Source organism: Astatotilapia calliptera, chromosome 20, assembly GCF_900246225.1.
Source record: "Astatotilapia calliptera chromosome 20, fAstCal1.2, whole genome shotgun sequence".
NCBI classification, from domain to species: domain Eukaryota; kingdom Metazoa; phylum Chordata; class Actinopteri; order Cichliformes; family Cichlidae; genus Astatotilapia; species Astatotilapia calliptera.
Window position 1 is genome coordinate 20,027,944 of NC_039321.1, and position 21,930 is coordinate 20,049,873.

Consider the following 21,930-nt stretch of genomic DNA (forward strand, 5'->3'; position numbering starts at 1 on the left):
TAGTTATTTAGGCAGTTTGTGTTACAAAGGTGTCATTAGGTTTCATAGGGACTATTTTCTTTAGTGGAGCATGTTCAACCTGACAACTCTAGCGTCGGATTGCACCTAATGCTGAATGTTTAATGCATTTTGAGTACTGAGCATCAAAAGCAGCCCATATTCAGTGCTGGTGGTCAGGTTATTAGAGATTTTATAGGGAAAGTCTTTTGTGTCTTTAGTCGATATTTTGCTGTAGCTAAAATCTTTTTTCCCCTTGATTATGCATTTAGATCGTAGACATATTTTGCTAAGGGTGTGATATTAAAGCAAAGTGTTATACAATTCTATACCAGATAAGCTAAAATGCATTTAGCAACCAATCCTCAGTTTAATCCCTGCAAAAGCCAGAGATGCTGTGTTTTCCTCCTCTCTATCTGTGTTTGCTGTCTATCTTTAACCATAACTTTGGATGGAAGAAAGTATTGCTTTGCAACCTGCAATGAAACATTTATTGCATTGGCATTTGGCACTGTTAGTGATAATGTCCTATAACCTTTTTTACTAGAATCATGCATTATTTATTGATCCATTGTGCTCGTCTTGGGGCGACACTGGATCTCACAACTTGAACCATAAAGCAAACACGTAGAAGCGGCACCTTTTAACATGACATTGTTGGCATGCATAAGGATCATAGTGTCATACTTTTGTACCAAAAGTATCGGGCGAAGGCTTTTCTTTTTTAGAGCAGTAGTCTCACTTAACCCAGGACTTCTTTGTAACGCCCTTGATTCACATGGAAAGCTATCAATTTCTAAATCTGAGGCAATGAAATGCAGGCAGACACAACAGCAGGAGCCGGGTTGATGAAGTAGGCTTCGGGATAGTTTTATTCGTCGGTGTGGGGATGCATATCTCCTTTCTGATATCCCAGTATTGGCGTCTGAAGGGCAGTCAGACTGAGGCAGGTTAAGCCTGTCAGACACAGGGCAATAGACAGAGAAATGGGGAAGAGAGAATAAAAGAAACTGTTTGCAGATTCACTTCCCTTCTATTCACCATTTTTTTTCTTTTTTCCCCCAAGTCAGGATCTGATTGGCAGGCACTAACACACACAAAAACTGAGCTGCACACGCAAGCAAAGCTCAACTTGACACGAGCCTTATTATGAGCCATGTTGGTGTAGTGCTGTGCGTAGACACTGCAACAGTGAAACAGTTCATTTTGGAGGATGTCTTACAGTTGAATGCTCAGGCGCTTTAGGATCCATACAGCGAGGCTTTAAGTGTAAAAGGAAAACACGTCTTGTCTTATTAGACCCAAGGGACAATGAAACAGCCCCAAAATGTCTGTTTGGTACCTGAAAAGACATTTTCACGAAGCATGTAAGAGTAAATGTGGTTTTCTGTTCAAAGGCTCGTGTGGTTATGTTAATGCAATGAATCTTTCTGCACTGTATCTGTTTCCTCAAAGCTAAGATCACCTATATCCTAAATTTAAAACAGTCCCAAGAGGGAAGCTGGACTTCCACTTCCAGACCACTTTTTGCATGCACAAGTGATGGTGCATGATTACCAAAACCTAAAGAGACTAACGATTTCCAGATATTCTCTTCCATTTTTATATATATTCATAGATGTACATTCGGGGTATCAAACATAAGGCCAGGAGGGCAGAATCTGTCTGACGAAGACTGTAAGCTGTTGAACTGGACAGCTTTGGAAAATGTAAAGGAGTGTTTAATTTAAGTTTTGCAACTTTTCCTGTTGATAAAGAACTTTTCTTAGTTTTTCTTAGTAAAGAACGTTTTTTAATAGCTACCCTGGTCTGACCCATTTAAGATCAACGATGTAAAATTATTTTGACATGTCTGATGAACATGCTTTAGCCGTCTGCCTTATTGACAGTAAAGTGTGGCGCATTGTTTTTAAACCCGTTTTGTGTTCGTTTCCTCTTCAGGCATTTCTGCACAGAATCAGACAAACTCCAGACGACCAACAGTGTCTCTCACCTGAACATGTCAAGGTATGGCCAGCTTTTTATTGCAAATATCAAAATGTCAGAAATCGTCCATGTGAAAATGCTAATTGGTCACTAATGTCTTTACTTTTCCCTCATCTCTGTGCTCCTCTGTGGTCTCCTCTTTGCTCTTTTCCTTCCCTTCTTCTCTGTGTCCCCTCCCTTTACATCATCCTCTCATTTTATAGATTCTGTTTTCAAATATCGAGGACATCCTTAAGCTGCACCAGGGGGTGTTGTCTGCAGTGGAATACAGCCTGTTGCCTGAACCTCAGCCTCACCATGCACTGGGACATGTGTTCCTCCAGTTTGTAAGTGCAGGACACACAAAAAGATTCTCGTAAAACTGCACACTGTTACAGGCACAAGCTCGTAGGCATGCATATAGGAGAAGTTGGATGCCTGAATGCCTCTTCCATGCAGATACACACACATAAGCTCTTTTCATGGACTGCCCGTAACCACAGATGCAGGGAAAGCGTGCAAAGCCTTGTGTGGAAATACCCTTTAATGCTCTCTTTCTCACATGAAACACCCCTCCCATCTCCTGGACTCCCTATTCACCAATACACATTCTCTACCCCCACCCAACCCGTTGCGTTTTCCACCTTCACAGAACTGACCTGCATCCTGTCAGGCAAAAACAGTCTGTCTTCCTTCAGTTTCTCTACATCAGTCTTTGCTAACATCTCCTACTTTTTACCAATCCATCCCTCCATATTCTTCTCAACTCTGCAACCCCAGTACACAATCCTGCACCCCACCCACCCCGCTCCACTCAGTTTGAACTCATTTGGCCTGAGGAAACAAACAAAGAAGAGTCTGTGTCCGGGGAGGAAGAGATGGTGTGTCACTCAGAGAGGGGACAATGCTTCTGCTGGTAGCACTCAATCTCAGGCTTCTTCTCTGGGTCTCTGTTTGTGTCTCTCTGATAAACTATCTTGACTTTACTTTCACTGAGGCACTAAATACATCACCTAGGTATTCTATCAGGGCTCTCTGCTCCACCAGCTTACACGACAGTATCGCCAGAAGCAGAGTGACATTTTTTCCATCCAGCTGCAAAAATCCAGCTGCAGCCAGTATTTGGTGACTTTCCAAGGAGTAAACCCAACAATTAATAAATCCTGCCTTCACAGCAGATTTTGTGGCTGATAACTGTATTTAGACTCCAGTCTCTGTCCATACAACACACCAACTGTTTTTGGTGAAATCATCTCACAATCAGATCAGTTCAAAGTTCAACACAAAGTGCTCTATTGGGGTGATTGGGGGTACTCTGAGGTCTTTGAGATCGGATTATTTGATATTCTATAAGAGGGAGGAGAACGATTTTAAATTTGATTCTGGATTTAACAGGGAGCCAATGAAGAGACGCCAATATGGGAGAAATATGCTCTCTGTCAGTACTCTCTCTCCAGCATTTTGGATCAACTGAAGGCTTTTCACTGAGTTTAACCACAACCTGATAATAATTAATTATAATCAGTTGCAATTGATCTGCCACCTGCGTGCAGTGTGGATGACATTTAATAACTTCTGCAGGAAGCTGCTGAAGTGGCTTATCAGAATATGTTCTCACACATGTGTGAGCTGTGACAGTCATTTGGTTTGTCAGACGGAGCGTGAGTGTGGGAAATTGATTAAAGGAGCTTATTGTTCTTTTTTAATTTCTCCATGGGCAGACTGATGTATATGCAGAGACTTTTTTAGCTCCCTCGGACTGAAGCACAGGAAAGGACAACTTTGCCGGGACATCATGATGTTTTGTGGTAACACTTTTCTGGACATTTTCAACACAGGGAGGACTGTAACCATATTTCATATTTGATAGCAAAGGGAATTTTTGCCCATCTGGAAGTTGTGCTAATTGTCTGTAAAGATTTGGACAGATGGGAGCTGCAGCTATACTAGTTGGTGAAGGGGAGTGGATAATTCGTGTTCAATGAAGAGATTAGACAGTTAATCTATAAATACTGGGGGGGGGAAACTCACATTTTGAAACGGCTACCTGTTCTGCTCATTTATAGTGTAAGATTATAACATTATACATTATACAAATACAATGAAACAGGTATGAATAGCTAGAAAATGCACTTATTGAAAACCAGAGTGTTCGCTTCAAAGACGTATAACTCCATGCATTTTCTTGATTGCTAATGAAATCCACAAAGACTAAAGCCAAATGATTACAAAACAAAGATTTGCCCCAAAGCAAAATATGTTTTGAGCATTACTAAGGTATTAGCAAGTGCCTCATTCATCATTTATACAGCATTACTCCTCCTAAGTATGCTGCTTATAAATACAGATGTTATTATGATTATTACTGTCAGTGAACTAGTAGCTGTACATAGTTATACCATATATAGCAGTGATATCTGTACATGGTGCAACAATAGCAGATATCTGGATTTATAAATGACATACTGAGGAGTACTGAATTACTAATGCTTTGCGTTTTCTTGCTGTTGTTCCCGTTCATCTTTATTTAAACTCTCTGCATGTATTCGTGCGTGATAGTATTTGCCACTCTCTTTGTGTGTGCGTTTCTCTTGAAGCATTGAGCCACCCACACTCCACCTTTTCCTGCTGCATATCCATTACACCTCCCTCACCAAGCCACGACCTTTGTCTCCTTCAGCACTCACACCTCTCAGCCAATCGGCTGGCCCCGTCTGGCACCCTCCAGCCGTGGCCCTTGACCTCGATCAGAGGTCAACACCATGACTGGGATTTTATTAACCCCCCCGCATTGTTCCACAAGGAGGTCTGCCACTCACAGCTAGGGATGAAAAACTGGAAGATTCATTGCTTTTCAAAGTCAGATGTTGCCAAGATGGTTTGGAAGGCTTTAAAAGAAAGAAAAAGAATACTCTTTGATGTCGAATTAAATAAAAAATAAATCTCTTTAACCGAAACACTGATGTCATAAAATTGTGAATGAAATAAAACATTGTGCAGTTCTGACCAACTGTTATTTATCTTACTAACTAGAGGCTAACATGAATGTCTCCTTCCTCTTTTGACCAGACACACACACACACACACACACACACACACACACACACACACACACACACACACACACACACACACACTTGTTAATCCCTTGTTTAAAGATCACGGTATTCTGAGAATTATTTAAACTGTGCAGAGGTGAAAAAGTGACTCATGTCAGAGGAGAAATCAGAGACGTCAATATTTGCTCTATTTCAGGGAATGTATATGCGAGTGCTGTGCAAGAAGCAACAGTCGTGTCATTATGCATGCTCTGACCTCGCTGAACTACACCCATTCTGCTTTGACTCAATGTGATTCCTCAGTGTGTGTGATGCTACTCTCTCATTTAGTCTCCAGAATAACATTCCAGGGATGAAGGATTCGAATAAAGACTTATGTTTATCAAAGGAACACCCAAAATCTTTGCGCTATTCTGGGCACAAGTGATGTTTTTCAGTCTTTTGGAGTAGAAATTAAAGCGTCACATTTTGGCGCCGGTTTAGGCTTATAAGCTACTTTACAGGTACCTGAATCGACTATGTTGTTGTCATCTGAGGAAAGGAAATACCTGAGAGTTTGCCTCAGTTAGAAGCATAGTTGGAGTTGCACAGAGGCATGCAGAAGGGTTGAGCAGAAGGGTTTCATTGCACATAGCAATGAGAGCAAAAATAGTTATATATTGCAAACTTATATAGTGGCTTCCCTAACACCACCTTCAGATTGCTAATTATTCTGTTCTATATTCTTTACCTGGCAGCAGACCAGCAGAATTCATATTGTGCTCATGTTACAGGTATTGAAGGAAAGCCTTTGGATGTTTTAAGTTGGTGGTTAGGGTCATGCTGCTACTTTTCCTATGCTTAAACTCTTAAATTTTATGCTGTTCACGTTTCAATCGGACAATTTATGAAGCCTAACACGAAGTATGTATATTTTTGGAGAACAAAACATTGTTGAACATTTTGAACAATGCTGAGTTAGTTTTAGGATGTACTCACACAGCGTGTTTAATCCCCCAAATCCAGTTTGTTTGACCGTTGTGGGCTTGAAAAAGCGAGCTAAGGAACAGTTCAGTTGATCTTGTTGGACTTAATGCCCAAGCACAGAACATGAAAGGCCGCTTCAGCACAGCCCAACTGAAAATCAGTGTATCAGATAACTGATAAATCTACAAGGCAAGCAAGATTTGCCAAATAGTACGCCGCAAAGCAAACAGAATCACGAACTCCCATTGTGCTGCGCAAAGCGATTCGATTTTGATTCAACAAAAATCATCACATTGTGAAGAAATTCATGTGAGAGTGAGGATGGGAGGGACGATGCTCATATGCTCAGATTTGACAGAGTGTAGTTGTTGTGGGGGGGCAGGCTCTGCAAGCAAATGGGCACAGTCTTATAGTTTTATGATGATGTGAGTTCAGACTTTGATACTGTTTTAATGCCACAGCTGCTTCCTGTTTAAAAGGCAGGGGGTTGTCTGATTGGGGTTTTCTCTCTATTATTGATTACTTCTCTGTATTAAAGCACCTTGAGGAGACTTTTATAATGATCTTGCTCTGTATAAATAACATTGAATTGAATTTGCATAGAGGTTGGAGTTAGGATGTACATCCCAAGCAGCTCAGAAGCTATAACCGTACGTTATCCACAAGATGCAGTGACTCTACGATGCTCTGATCACTGCTTTATAGCAATCTAGAACACATCGCCTTATCTGAGTAACTAAAGGAAAAAAAAAAACATTGAGAAGGCCAAAACAGGGGTAAATTCAGTCACTGCTCTTTGGTGTGTGAGTGTTTATCATTACTGTTGTGCTGTTTCAGTGTTAATTCAGTTAATTAACTCGAGGCATTGCTTTCCCCGTGGGCTTTTTGTACAACCCAGTTGATTTTAATTCTATCCTGTCATGATTAGAACTCTTGGCATGTGTAGTAGAGTTAGTAGCAATAGTAATAGCCCTTGTTACTGTGCCACTGTTGAATACAGTATGTGTGAACAAGCACACCAAAAGGATTTCTTGAGCTGCGTGCTGTATTAAGTCAGTTTGACAGAATCTGGGGTTTCACACCATATGCCAACCCAGCTGCTGCTCCCAGTAGTACAGTTCTCCCCTGCAAAAAGTGGCTTTGGGTGTGTTTGTGGTCCTCCCTGTGTGGTTAAAAGATCCCCACCGTTTACACTGTGCAGCCTACTTGTGGTAAACATCTACAAAAGAGTTTCAGCTCCCTGGTCAAAGGGAATAAGATGGAGTAGAGAGGGGTTCTATAAAAAGAGCTGTTAGCTTTGTTTGGCTGGTGCTGTCTGTCACCGCCAGTGGTTTTGTTTGTTTTTTTGTTTTTTTTGGTGGGGTGGGGGGTGTAAAAACAGGCACATGCACACTGAGTGGCGAGCTGTGTATGTGTGTGGGAGCAAAACCACGTGCATGGGTGTATTGCACATCCGCATCTACAGGAAGTTGGTTTTGCAGGCCTTTGTTATCTGAAAGGTGCCATCAGTGACTGAGTATTGTTTATTCTTTTGCTGCATTGTAGCCTGGCCAGATGTGAATGCGAACACCTTCAGGCAACTGCACGTCAGTTAAGGCTGAAAGTGGCGTCCACACACCTGCAGTTTTGGATTTCACTTACAAGACTGTTTCAAGTGACGGTTTCACTCACTAGACCTCAACATCAGGCCCCACCGTGCACAAAGTTTCACATCCCAATTACTACAACACTCCCAAGAATACATGAGATGTTTATAAGCTACAGGGTGTAAGTTTGACTTCAGCTGTGATGCAGTGTGTATGCTGCTGTCTACAGTGTGTTGCATAAATAATGCAGTTCACAGGACACTGTGTATCCACCAGCCCAAGTGTTGAATTACGTATTGTAAAGAAAAGAACATGGCAACCCGACAGAAGCTTCTGCATTATGGTGTGTAGTTTGCATTGCTACACAGTGATGCTATAATCTTAAAAAAAAAAAAGAGGAACTGTTATATCTTGTATGTAGTTTATTTATTAATTTCCCCTATGACGCATGCTACTTTTGAAAAGAGAAGTGTGACAAAGGATGTCGATGAATGCTTTTGCCTCACGAGTGAAATAGTTCTGAAAGTATTTCTGCAGTAGTCGTTTGGTCCCTTTGCAATCCATGTCATCTACGCTTAATTACAAACCACCTACATTTAATTGAAGTCATCTCAGAAGACAATATTTCCAGTTTGCGTTTGTTGATGTGTCTCTTTTTACCAGTCTGTCTACTCTCAAATCATATGTGTGTAATTCATGATAAGAGATTTTGTACTTGTTTAAATACAGGACACTATGGTCCATAAAGAGAATTTTATTTACATTCTTTTCTTGTGGTTTACTACGTTACATTATGGTATAATGATTTACAAATTCTGTTGAATCGGCGGGGCTTGTACCGTGTATGTTGCACCCAACTGGAAAGACTTATTCCACTCCCCTTTAAACTTGAAATCGAATATATTTGTAAATAAAAAATAGGTTGATTTTTAAATGCAGAGTCATTCTCCTGTAATAATAATAATTAAACATTTTTCATATGCATTGTTTACTCTTCACTTTTCATCAGGGTAACGACACAAAGCATAACGAACAGAATAATGACGGCCCTTATGGCTGCAGAGACACACGCCATTAGCTCCAATATTTACATTACAACAGAAAAAAGCGGTTCTAAAGCGTGTTGTTCTCCGTATGTGTGCACGCGCTATTAAACTAATTGGTTTTATCACAACAAAACCTCATGCTGCTTTCTGAGAGTTCTCAGCATGACTCGATGATCTACTGACAGCTGAGCTGCGTGCCCTCGGCATTGTTGTCTGCCTAAATACTAGCCCTGTTTGAAAGCCTGGAGGAAAGAGCAGTGAGGGGCAAATGCTCTGCTAAATTTCCTTGTTGTGTAGCTTCAGTTATTGATGTGATATAAACAGTGTGTTGACACATTACTACTAAAGCATCAACTGAAGGCCCAGTTTCTGCTGTCAAGTGTCTTTGTCTTGGTAGATTGATCATGTGTGCAGTAGTTAGTCAGATTGGCTACAAAGTCCCTGGCATACAACCCTGAACCTGTTATTTTATTTTATTTTTTTGCAGAGGGACAGTTTCTCAGTATACGGCGAGTACTGCAGTAACCATGAAAAGGCGTTGAGGCTTCTCATGGAGCTGAACAAGATCCCCGACATAAGGACCTTCCTACTGGTAAGACACCAGTGCTCCTCTCCTCTGACTTGTCCTGTCCTTGCACGCTCCTCGAGTCATCAAATCTGCCTTGCTTCTAAAATTTAATTGCCTTCCTTCCCTTTCTCGTTATGACTCTAACTTCTTTCCTCATAATTATTAATAATGAAAAAATAAAATCTTCCAAAAAAAAGTTTCCAGTATTGTATGCCTCATGAGTTTCATGCATCCTTTTTTGGTCCCATAATACATCCTATTTTCTTGCTGGTATATTTCCCTGCCTTCTTCCGTTGCCCTACATTTCTTTCCTCCCAAGAGCCTCATCTTGCTTATTTCTTCATCATCCGCCCCTTTTTTTTCTCCTTCATTCATATCACCTGCACTTCCATGTTAACACTTGAATAAAGGGCAGAAACCGAAATGAGGTCAAATGTTTCCTCCTGTGCGGACAGGATGCGACCAGCATCAAGGTCACTTTAATGCATTGTTGGTCTCGTAGTGTTTCCACTGCCAGCTGTTTCCGTGTTTTGACACTCAAACCTTTGGGCCCTGGACAATCAACTTTAGAATGGGGAAAAGGGGGGAAGGCCTTTGAGCTGGGGTCCAGCCACTGAAATCATGTGCAGATCCTGGGCCAGCCAGCTGTGGAGAGTTGGCAGCCTTTCTGGGATTGGCCAAGAGATCTGAAGCCCCACGTTTGTCACTGCCTGATGGTTTGCTTCCATGGTTTTATTCTGAGCCACAGGAGTGGGAAAAAGTAGGATCACTGTTGCTGTGCTGCACTGCACCCCCCACATCCTCCTCCTGGCCGTGTCATGCTACAATTGATTAGTTGGGTCTAGCGCCACAATAACGAATCCAAAATAAAATCACTGCACAACATCTGCTTTTGTATTAAAGTGGTTGTCAGACCTGCTTTGTCATCTCAAATTGTCGGATGAGCTCACATGTTTGGTGTAGCAACAATCAGCAAAACAGAAACGACACGGAGTCACTGAGATTTGAACGTGCGTGAGGTACCGGCGTAGAAAATATGGGAAGCTTTTAAAATTATATTTAGAAGAGACTCAAGTTTTGCATCTACATTTGTCAGTTTGTTATTTTGTTAACTGCTACAAATCATTTTCATGGTAATTTAAAGGCAGTATAATATGTATTGCCATTAGCTTTTTCCCCCAGCTATGTTTAATCCCATTGGATTTTTTTTTCTGGATTACACAGTTTCCATCCAAATTTAATCACACAACTGAGAGAGCTTCTGAAATTGTACCCAGAAACTGCAAGTGCTAATTGCATTGGAAGACTACAGAGAAAAGTGAAGTGAAAGCAAGAAGGAGGTCAGAATGAAGAGAAGAGGGAATTCTGGCTTTTAAGCTGGCAGATTACAAATAAGCAAAAGATAAGAGGGAATGAAAGCATGAGAAAGTCTGTATAGGAGCGGCGGTGTGGGCGAGAAGTGGCGAGGGGCAAGTGTTTAACACATTAGGAATTTGTGGAATTCCAAAGTTGCACATTTTCCCATCAAAAATGCTACTGGAAAAAGCCTAACCCTCCGCACCGACTCCTCCTGCTAGAAGGGTATTACGAGGAGATTATTTAGCTCTAAACTGATCTCTTACATTTCTACCCACTGATAAACACTAGTGGTTTATCGGTATGGCTGCTTTTGATCTCTCTTCCCATCCTGACAGGATGCACTCTAGCAAAAAAAATATCAAGCATAGAGAAACCATGACTGTAACTGTAACTGCTTTTTTTTCCCTTTTACTCTTAAAGAAAACACCTATATTCAGCTGCTTAGGGGGTCTTTTTTTCAAAGCCCAAATATTCTGTGGAATGAGGTGACGTTACGGAGGTTTCAAAGTGATCCTTGGTGAAAAGAGGGGATGTTTTTGAGGGTGTTTCCACTAGTGAAGCAGAAGAAATGTAGCAACATTTCAACCTTGCTTTCCTCTGAGTGAAGCAAAACCAGACGGATGTTTAACTTTGCACAAAACCACCTCCCAAAAAAACAAAACATAAGTTTAAAATAGAAAAAATGAAGAGAAGCATGTTTTGTTTTTGCTTTACACCAAGATTTTTCAACCTGATGTTTAGACACATAATCATTTATACAACAATGTGCATTAACATGTATTGTTTTTTTGGTGGGGGAGGTTATTAATAATCTTTATTTTCCTTTCTTCTTAAGCACTGTATGTTGCTTGGAGGGAAGAAAAGCACAGATATTCCCCTGGAGGGCTACCTCCTCACTCCCATTCAGAGGATTTGCAAGTACCCCCTGCTGCTGAAGGTACTGTGCACCTGCTACAATAAGAAACTTGACCCTGACATCAAATAATAATAATCAGAAACAGGTCTGTGATGAGACCAGCGTCTCTTATTTTTAAAACCTCCATCTTCCTCGTCTTAGGAGCTGCTAAAGAGGACTCCCAAGAAGCATGCAGATTATCCGGCGGTGGAGGAGGCTCTGCAGGCCATGAAGGCCGTCTGCTCCAACATCAATGAGACTAAAAGGCAGATGGAGAAACTGGAGGCCCTGGAACAGCTGCAGTCCCACATCGAAGGATGGGAGGTAAGGAGAAAGACATGTTCATCGACATGTTTGAGAAAGACCTCAACCTCTGCTATCCTCATCTATCTTAACAGTTAAACTCCGCTGTAGCCAAATCACTGCTTTAAGCACAGGGGCCACAGACAGGGCTTGAGAGCCGTGTGAAGGGTCCAGTGAATTTTTCACGCCTCCCTCACCCACCACAACAGAGGCCTTGTCTTAGCGGGCACCACTGGGACAATCCACCCACACAGGGTGCCGAGGGGGATGCCAGAGGGCTTGCTGCCCAATCAGAAGAGACCTAAGCAGCAGGGCTTCAGTCTCACATGTACTGGGATGGTGATGTGGTAGGACCTTTTGGAGGAGAGAAAAGACAAAACTGAGGGATGGAACCAGAGAAGGGGCCCCACTGGGACATCCCACTATCTGCTTGCCAAAACCTGCCATTCCCTCTGAAAGAAGTTGCAGTTTGACTCTGATATGATAGCTGTGCCTCTGGAAAAATAGAAAGAAAAACAACAAATGGTTTTTCAGCTTATCAGTTATGTTTTTCACTGTTAAGCTTTAACCACTCTAATGTCCCACGTCCTTTATAGACCTCAGGAAGTGGTGCTGATGTAGTTAGCCAATCAGGATGGCAGAAGATGCTGAGAAATTATTCAGTGAGTTTCGTGAACTCTCAAATGTACAGAAGTAGTTTGCATTAAGGTTTAAAATATTTTAAACGATACAACTTTCAGTTTTGTGCCGTTGGTTAAATGAGTCAGTCTGCTATTGAAACGTGCAAGAAACATTTTCACTATTTTTTTACATCATCGATGTAGGATAATGGATAATTTAAATGATTTCTAGTTTAATTCCTAAATATAATAATTGTCCCCTGTGTTAGATTGTTCTGATTTAAATTTTTTCTTTTCCTCTAAACACAAAAAGGAGTCATGGAAAGGCACTTTACTCTGACCTTGCCCCCTGTAGAGCCTTCAACCTAACAGCATTAGTCTCGCTCTTCTTTCCTCTCTCCAGCCACTCTCAAAGGCTAATCACCTCCAGCCCTAATGGTAGAGGCCGCTGGTTGTAGCAACGCATTACTGCTTGGATTCACTACGCACGTGCACGCATGTGTACCCTTTGCATACTGAGTCATGCATCATGTGGCCGTAAACACAGGTCCAGCCTTTCTCTGCACCTATTCCCAGCAAACCCCAGACTGGTGCAGTTTAACTTGAGCGTGAAACATGATCTCCTCCCCCAAGCCCAGTCACAAGAAAAGCTCAAAAAAAATCATTTTTCTCTCTATGAACTTTGGAGATATACACATCTATTACAGATATGTAATCATGAGAATCGATTATGAATGCTTAAGAGTTGGTGTGGCCCACTGTGGGGGTTTCCACAAGTCTCTGGTAGACTGGAGTTAGAAACTTCAAAGATGACACTAAAGCCCAGATCTGTTGGCTGACGTGACAGAGGGTGATGGGTATCCTGCAGGCTAAAGGGAGTAAGGTGTCCACACATGGGTGTGTTTAGTTCCAGATGATTTGGAGTGGAACGATCTGTTGAACAATGAGTAATGAGTTGTCTTTTAGAGTTATTATTATATTACTTGGTAGCCTTGTTTTGACAGCTTTAGCGAGCTGTGTGTGACCTCAGGCCTTCTCTATAGAACGTTATCCAGGCTAAGTTCGATCAATTAATGTTTCACATTTGGTCATTCGTGTCTTGTGCAGGAAGTGTAATCTAAAATCTTGTGTTTAACACACAGATTGTCGGTTCAGTGCATAACGTTTGTGTCACTGTTTTAAGAGAAACAGTCGTTTCAGTCTTAATGCGCTGTGGTCCATTTGATAGCTGACGAGAAACGGCTTTTTATGTAAGAGCTGATCACACCCTGTGAAAGTGGTTGGCGGTAGAGTAACACATTACATCTTATTGTTTAAGTGCATTGTAATGGGCTGGGCTTCTAAAAACGGTTTTTAAACCTCGCTCGGCATGATTGCCGTACACAGATTTGTGCCAGATACCCTGCACAAATTCCCTTCTATCCATATATTATCTACCTATATCTATATAGGTGTGTTTTTATATGTAGGGATGTATTTTTAGCTGTTTGTGTGCAAACATTTGCATCCTGAAAGGAGAATAAATGATTAAAATATGTTTTGTTTCCAACCCCCCCCATCACAAGTTCAGTGACTAACCAGCGTGAGGCTAATTGTCCCAGCTTGGATCAGCACACAGTTCATATTTTTATATTTTTGAACTGGAGAAATGTAAAAATGAAGATGAGCGGAGGGGGGTGGAGCAGCTGTGTTCAGTCTTCCCTATCATTGAGGAAGGAATGAAAACAAACTGGTCAGAGTGTGAAAGTTGAATTTTATATTGTTTCAATGAGGTTGTGAACTCTTTAAGTTTTGATGCAGGCAGAGGTGTTTTCTTTGCAGCTGTCAGTTCTGCTGTACTGGGAGTACTAAAAGTTTCCATGCTCTCCTCTAATAAAATAAACAGCCACTGAAGCACATGACCAATCTTCCCTTTTAATCTTGTGTTTCTTCTTCTTCTTCTTCTTCTTCTTCTTCTTCTTCTTCTTCTTCTTCTTCTTCTTCTTCTTCTTCAGGGAACCAACTTGACAGATATCTGCACAGAGCTCCTGCTTCATGGAAATCTTCTGAAAATTTCAGCAGGCAACATCCAAGAACGTGTCTTCTTCCTGTTCGATAACCTTTTGGTTTACTGCAAAAGGAAGTCCAGGTAAGGGAGGCCTTCAAAACCGTGGGCCAAGAGCAGTGAGAACAAGAAATCATTCAGACCTTTTTTATTTTTATTAGCAGACCAGCGTAAGGAAGCCAGACGTGGAAAATTAGAGCAAATGCCCACATTCTTGCTAATGTAGACGCATCTTTAACATGCAAGCAAAACAAAAACACCTACGTGTGTCTGCTGGCTCCAATACCTGCAACTTTATGAATATGAATGTCCTCCAGACACACGGCACTGGCATCAGCAGATGTTTTCCCTGATGACTGTAACCACGGTGTTTGTCCCTTTTCCCAGGGTTTCTGGAAAGAAGTCCACCAAGAGGACCAAGTCTATCAACGGGCCTCTCTATGTGTTCAGGGGCCGAATTAACACAGAGGTGATGGAGGTGGAAAATGTGGAGGATGGAACAGGTTTGTGTTTGCCCAGCAGCGTCACCTTGCGAGACCGTCTATATGCTGTCAATCATTTAAGTCTTCCAGAGTATTTATTGAACAATTTCTCACGAGGTTCTTGTTATTTATGAGGCAACTCAGTCTCTCTATCTGTTCCCTTTTTCTTTTCTTTTGTTGTAAATAATCAAGCCAGTGTAGAAAATTTCAACGGTAGAGGTGCTATTTGCATACACTGCTCGCTTTTGATTTCAGGTCTTTGTTCATAAAGCCGTGCCTTTTAAAAACTGTCGATTGGAAATGAATCAGGTACTTTGTTGACAGTTAGGGTGGAGTATCATATGTGTGTGCCTAGTTTCAAACAGGATGTAGCTCACAAACTCGTATACCACCTTTTTGATGTCAACAACGCAGGAATAGGTTTAGGTGTCGATAAAAATCTCAAGTGCAAAAACACAATCCTGAGCTAGGTGATAAAATTATTGTGCTCTCATTCAGGGTGAGATATCATACCATCGCGCGACTCATCTGCAGTCTTGGAGTGATACGGTCACCCCTGTGCTTTGCTCTTGTGGTTTAGTTGCGAGGCACCATGCTGGGTTGGTACTCGCTGTCCCCTGATGAAGAAACGCTCGGTCCTTCCGCTCACGTTTCCTCTTTTTTTTTTTCCGTCTCTCTCTTCTATGCTGGCAATTTATTTTGCAAGCTCACATGACCTTTTTCTGCATGTTAGCTGTCACATTTAGATAGCTGAGAGGGAAACCACAAAGAAAAACAGGCCTTATTCGTAGAACTTAGGGCTACCTCATTGGAAATGCATACATGTGTGAAGTCTCAGAACACAGATTATCTGATTATCTAATGCTGACAGCTTTGATGGAGTGGAATTAACCAGCATCAAGTGACCTGAAACCTTTCGCCACACAGTTATATAAAGGTGACTTAAATTTGATTCATTTAGGTAATTTGTTGTAAAATTAGGGCAAAAGTCTTCACATTTGCAAAAATTAAGAGATAAAAGAACCGCTTCACTTGCAATCTGTAGCTGTCCCAATAGGTCTACTGCATATACCGGTACTTAAATCATTTTTCCTAGAATCCCTCTTTTCCGTCTGAGTGGCTGAAAAGGGTCTCGGCACAGTATGGGAGTGTGTTTCAACACCCGAACTCCCATGGAACAGCAGGCTCTGCTCCCTGTGATCTGTAGTATCTGATCTATTTTTATGACCTTTGAGCACGAAGCTAATGCACTCCATTACCAGCGGCCATTCATTATTCAGTAGCTGTTCACCTGCAGCTAAATGGATGATAAAATTAGAAAGGGGTACGAGGAGCGATTTTTGTCGAGTCGGTGAAAAAACGGTCCTTTCACTACTCTTAGTGTGCATTCTGTGTCATCTTAATTGGCTTGTAAATCATCCCATGAGGTTGTAAATCCTCTGTAAAGATAGCTTTAATGCTAACTTTACACATGTGACTTGATTGCAGTAACTACTTTCTTTACTTACCTTTGAGGTTCCTGTTACAGGTAAACATTTGAATTGTTTTTGAGCCTTAAAGAAAACTGCGAGGTCACCTTAGCCTAACAGTCTTCCATCTTTTTGCTTCCCAGCGGACTATCACAGCAACAACTACACAGTGACCAATGGCTGGAAGATCCACAACACAGCAAAAAACAAGTGGTTTGTCTGCATGGCCAAAAACGCCGAGGACAAGCAGAAGTGGCTGGATGCCATCTTGAGGGAACGGGAGCAAAGAGAGAGTAAGTGGCATTTTTCTAAAAGGACATTTCTACTGTGTAGTTTGTGGGGCAGATGGCGACAAACCAGAATCCTTTTATTTTGTAATCGTGCTTTTGCAAGAAAGTCTGCGTATGAGAGCGACTCTGTTTTCCCTTTGTTGGCGTGTTTCACTGTGTTTGTATGTATTGCCTTCTGCTCTCAGTCACAAGCTGAAAGTCTTGCTTTTCTTGATCTGCAAGATTCCGTTTTTCTTTTACTCGTTATCTTTCATGCCGCATTCTTTACTTTCATTCCAAGAATAGATGTAAATCGGAAATACACAGGTGGAGTTAATGTTACTTAATACATTCCAGTATGCAGGATCAAAGATTCAGCTTGTCCAGTACCATGACTGTTTTTAGTGGAATGCAGTTATCACTTTTGTTAGACACGTGTTTTTTCTGAATGCTCTAGGAATCGTTTGTCAGTTCAATAGCATGCCCGATACTTTGAAGTCTCTGTGTGGGAGCTTGTTTTGGCTTTTGCTTTTCCTGATTTTTAGCTGTAACCATCCTGTTTGGCAGCTTCTGCTGCTGGCTGGTAAGCTGCCCTACATGTCGGCGTCACTCTATATACCCAAACTATCAAAGCACCTCAGCTGGCACCCACTAATGACTGTGGATGTGCTTCTGACCTGGATACGATGTTCACATCCCGCAGCCATGTCCCACCTTGAATGAGCTGCCTGCCTTTGTTTGTAAAACAGAGGCTTAGGTGACATGACATTTGGGAGGTTACCTGGTTGACCCTTGTGGTAGAAGCTGCGAGAGGAAGAAAGAGAAATTAGTGACAGTGGCACATTTGGCAAATCAGAGCATTTACTGTCAACAAAAACATCTTCATTGACAAAGAGGATAAAAAAGGCATCCTGGTCAAATGCTTAAAATAGAAAAGCTTTCACTTTTCAAAGAAAGTGAAACAGTTCTGTGAAACAAGTGTGTTTTAATGAATCTGCATCTATTTTTACTGTGGTAAAACTTTTGATATGCATTTTTGGCAACCCTTGAAGTGTCACGAGGAAGTGATCGTGGCACATATTTGCATTAATGTGCAGAGAGTCAAATGCACTTAGTGTTCATTCATTAATAGAAAATAGAAACCCCAGCACCACTTCCACTCATTTTGTAATTAGCAATGAAAAGCGATCATCTTGTTTCCTTTCAACTTCTGACTCTTTTGCCTCCAAATGTGACCCCACCTGTTCAGCTCCAGCCATCTGTCTCTGTTATGTTCGCCGAATTAGACGGTGTAAAAGGCTTTGACTGGTTTTGCTGGGACACAAAACGGGCCACCTGATAATGTTGATGGCTAAACCCCAAAAGCAGTCGGACAATGATTTGGCTGAATCCAAATGAATGAAGATTTAGCTGTGTCTGCTGTTTAACGGAGGACAATTACTCAATTTAACCTTAGTCGTTTTTTAAACTTACATCTGCGATTTCGGACCCCATTGAAGGATTTGGAGCAGAGTTTGACGTTATCGGCATCCGATTCTGTGATGAAAGGGTTTCAGAAAAGGAACGAGTATGAAGGAGTGTGCTGCAGCCTGTGGTGTTGAGTTTCAACCCGGCGGAAATCGACCTGAGGCGAACAGATGCCAGATCAGTCACAGTTCCCAATTTTCCCTACTCTCTCCCCTTCTGTTACCCTCACTGCTGTACACTCTGCTTTCACTGTGCTTACCTTTCTTCCAAGCTCTTTACCCGTCTAGACAGCAGCATGTTTTACTGTAATAAATCCTGGCAGCGATCCTTTTCACATCTCTCCCTGCATGCATTATTAGTTTTCTTGACATGGCTTACTTGTTGTAGCTTTTTTTTCTCCTTTTTTGCTCCAGTCCTTTACCGTGTTAGACATATGACTCCCTTTAAAGCCCCCCAACCCCCCAAAAGGACTTTCATTGTTCAACAACTGCCAGCTGGAAGCGGTGTTCTCGTATCAGTGTTTTTGTGGAAGTTTAAGAGAAAACGGACGTCGGATACCGTGATAGGGTTTTATCTCGTGCCAGTGAGCATGGGAAGATGAGGAGTAGTACAAGACAAGCTCTGACAGCTGGAGCAGAATCTGGGGGGGGGGGCATCTCCGCTGGACAGGTCCCGTCTGTTGTTCAATGACACTCATTGTTTAAGTCTACTCCAGCTGCTGCCAAATGTAATATAACCCCACCTCCATCACAGCCAGTGGAGATCTCCGAAGAATCAAAGGAGAAAATTGGATTCTAGAATAAGCTGTGCAACTTTTTGCATTGTTCGCCCCACCTCCCCTCTTTTCAGTGGGTCACAATCCTACACCATCACTCAAGTTCCTGCCTTTTTAAATGGTTTGACTTGAATAATGCATTTTAAAGGGTATAAGTTTTCAGCATCATTGCATAGTTTATCCCGAACACCACAGATATCTATAAAGTATTAATAATGCTGAAAATATATAATATAAAGTATACTTGGGCACAAGGCATAAAAAAATGGAAAAACAAAAGTGAGGTCAGAGGTCGAATGTGACACGATATTTTGAATCCCCACATACCAGTATCATTTCCTAAATGTTGCCAGTATAAACAAAGTTAGTGATATTTTAAGCACAGTTTTAAAGAAAGGACATTTTATGAAAGTGTGACCTCATTAGACCTTGAAAACAAGTACAAAGTAACACGAAAAAAAGAATCACTCCCTATATGACTATACGTTGTCAATGCAAATCATTGCAGTCAGAAAATGCATAGTTTTATATCTATATAGCATTACTAGCACATTAGCAGATCAAACTATTGACCTTGAAGAAGAAGTGAGGTCTCAAATGTGACACATATTTTAAACATCTATATGGTACTTTCCATATGTTGATAATACACACGACACATGTGAGAATCATAGTTTTTAAGTTATAAGACTTTTAAAAGGCAATTTTCGACCAATAAATCATTAAGTTGACCTTGAAGACCTTGATGGGTGTAAGCTAAATTTGAACGGATTGTAAACATGACCCCGCTCTACACCCTTACAAAGTTTGATCTGAATTCATTTTGATGAATGACACACAACGCAAACATAACCCTCTTGGCTGAGGTAATAAAATTAATTATTTGAGAGAATTAGCAGAAAAAATTAATTGCTAATACACTTGGTAATATTTTAGTACAAAAGCTGCTGTAAAACGTTTTAAAATAGCAAAAGATATAGTAAAAAGGTAAAATGTTGATCATTACATTTTACCCAGTGAACTGTAGTGGTGCCCCATGTGTGTCGCTTTTGAAATATAGCACTTTGCAGTTTGGGAGCCTGATGTGCCTCTCCGTAGAGTCCAGCAGATTAGGGAGTCACAGTTGGAGCAGAGTCGAGTTGCTTGAGTCCAAAAGTCTCACTTTGCTGTCCAGAAGTTCATCAAGGCCCTGAACAACTTTAAGCAGCACAAACGGTATACTCACTGAAGACTGGAGTGGCAGGCCTAACAATGCTTTATTCCGCTTTATAATAAAGGAATAATGTTTAACAAACGGACACAGGAACGAGATCAAGATCACGCTGACCTCTTGAACTTGACTTACTCTAAAACAGCTCGTCTAGGGGAGATTAGCATCTGGGTTTGTGGCAGACCCAAGCCGGCATGGCTTCATTCCATCTGTACAACAACAGACTGCAAACACGCAGTCCAGGCTAGCAGCACCGTGACGTGTTTTTGCCTCTTTGCTTTTATGTAGATAGCTGTGCAGTGCAAGTCTGTCCTGTAGTGGTTCGGCTATATTTTTCTTGGCTGAAATCTTGTTTGTTCATTGATTTCTGCTCCCAAATTTTTTCATAGTCTTACTCTGTCGAAGGTCCTTGTATTAAATACAGTGAATCCTCGCAGCTCTAACTTCCTTCATGTTTGTTTTTTGTTGTTTTTAGGTCTCAAACTGGGAATGGAGCGGGATGCCTATGTGATGATTGCAGAAAAGGGCGAGAAGCTCTACCACATGATGATGACCAAGAGTCGACACCTGATTAAGGACAGGAGAAAGAAGCTCAGCATTGTGCCCAAGTGCTTCATGGGAAAGTGAGTTTCTTGGCTTCCTGAGTATGGGGGTCTCTGTAGGTTTCAAGAATGTGACTGCAGTGCCACGCTGTTCACATGAGGGTCTTTACAAATTGTTCTTACGTAAGATCAGCAGGCTTTCAAAGGCGCTGGTATCCAGTCTCCCCAAGTCCTGGCAAAATGCCTAAACTGCTTTATCCATGCATCCCCTTGACTGTAATGAGCCCCCCTCACAGTCTGCTCTCATGGGTTATAGAAAGGGCCACGTTGCTGCCTACCCCCCCCACCCACCACCCCACCTCACGCCATATCATTGAGCACACACTGACACAGAGACTTTCATTAGCAAAGGGCCTTTAGCTGCTTCAACAGGCCATTCCACTTTATGTCCCCTTGATGTCTCCGTGCAGTGAGAAGAAAATAAGAGACTTGCTTCTACTTCCCTCGTTTCCTCTGCATGCACATCAGTTTTTGTGAGATCCTGAGCAGCAATTAAAATTCTTTCTGGCACCATCTCGGGGAAACAAAACATAAAAACTAGGCAACGCTTACAATGGAGACTGATGGCCGCTCTTGTAAAGAGAAATCAGGGAGCAAGCATTAATGTCTGCAACACTGCCAAAGCGGCCTCTCAGTATATCAGAGATTATAAAATGCGTACCTCACGCAAAAGTGTTTTTAAAAATGTATTTTTTATGCATGAGTAAATGTAGTGGACGATAACAGAGGAATCACACCAGTGATGGTGCCCAGAAGTGAATTCATAAGACTTTAAAAATATGCAGTGGTGTTTATTAGAGTCAAGTTAACTCTTCCATGTTTTCAAATCAGTTTCTGTTTCTGCTAGGAATTATAGTTTGCCATACTATGTGTCCGTATCTGTGCAAGTTTGTGTGTGTGTGTGTGTAAGCTTTCATAGTCAGAGCATATTCCCTTTTTATCATCTTCTCTGGAAGGCAATGATTCATCACCAAATACTTTCAGTTCAGGTCACTATCAGAACAGTAGCTTTCGATCGTTTTCCAATTTGAGTGTTTCTGCTTTTGCCCGCCCCCATAAATGCATTTTTAAATTTCTTACTCTCTCATCTCTTTACACTCACTGTCATATCATTCTACCATCTCCCCCTTTCCTCACTTTATCACTCGTTCATTTCCTGCCAGTAAGTGCAACCACGCGATCTGATATCGTCGTGTTGGTGTTGTTCCCAGATCATCATACTAAATGTTGTTCCAGGATCAGCATTGC

The 21,930-nt window shown here is 41.5% G+C and overlaps 1 protein-coding gene across 3 annotated transcripts in view; it reads left to right on the top strand.

Annotated features, from left to right (window-relative positions):
• The window catches only part of prex1 (phosphatidylinositol-3,4,5-trisphosphate-dependent Rac exchange factor 1), a 77,443-nt gene that overhangs the window by 14,750 nt on the left and 40,763 nt on the right, over nt 1-21,930 (top strand). For all 3 annotated transcript variants that reach the window (XM_026153165.1, XM_026153163.1, XM_026153164.1), the window contains exons 2-10: nt 1,939-2,004; nt 2,187-2,309; nt 9,107-9,211; nt 11,382-11,483; nt 11,604-11,765; nt 14,359-14,492; nt 14,796-14,911; nt 16,503-16,652; nt 20,556-20,703. In XM_026153165.1, coding sequence (XP_026008950.1) covers nt 1,939-2,004; nt 2,187-2,309; nt 9,107-9,211; nt 11,382-11,483; nt 11,604-11,765; nt 14,359-14,492; nt 14,796-14,911; nt 16,503-16,652; nt 20,556-20,703 — 1,106 coding nt within the window. The remainder of the gene's footprint in view (nt 1-1,938; nt 2,005-2,186; nt 2,310-9,106; nt 9,212-11,381; nt 11,484-11,603; nt 11,766-14,358; nt 14,493-14,795; nt 14,912-16,502; nt 16,653-20,555; nt 20,704-21,930) is intronic.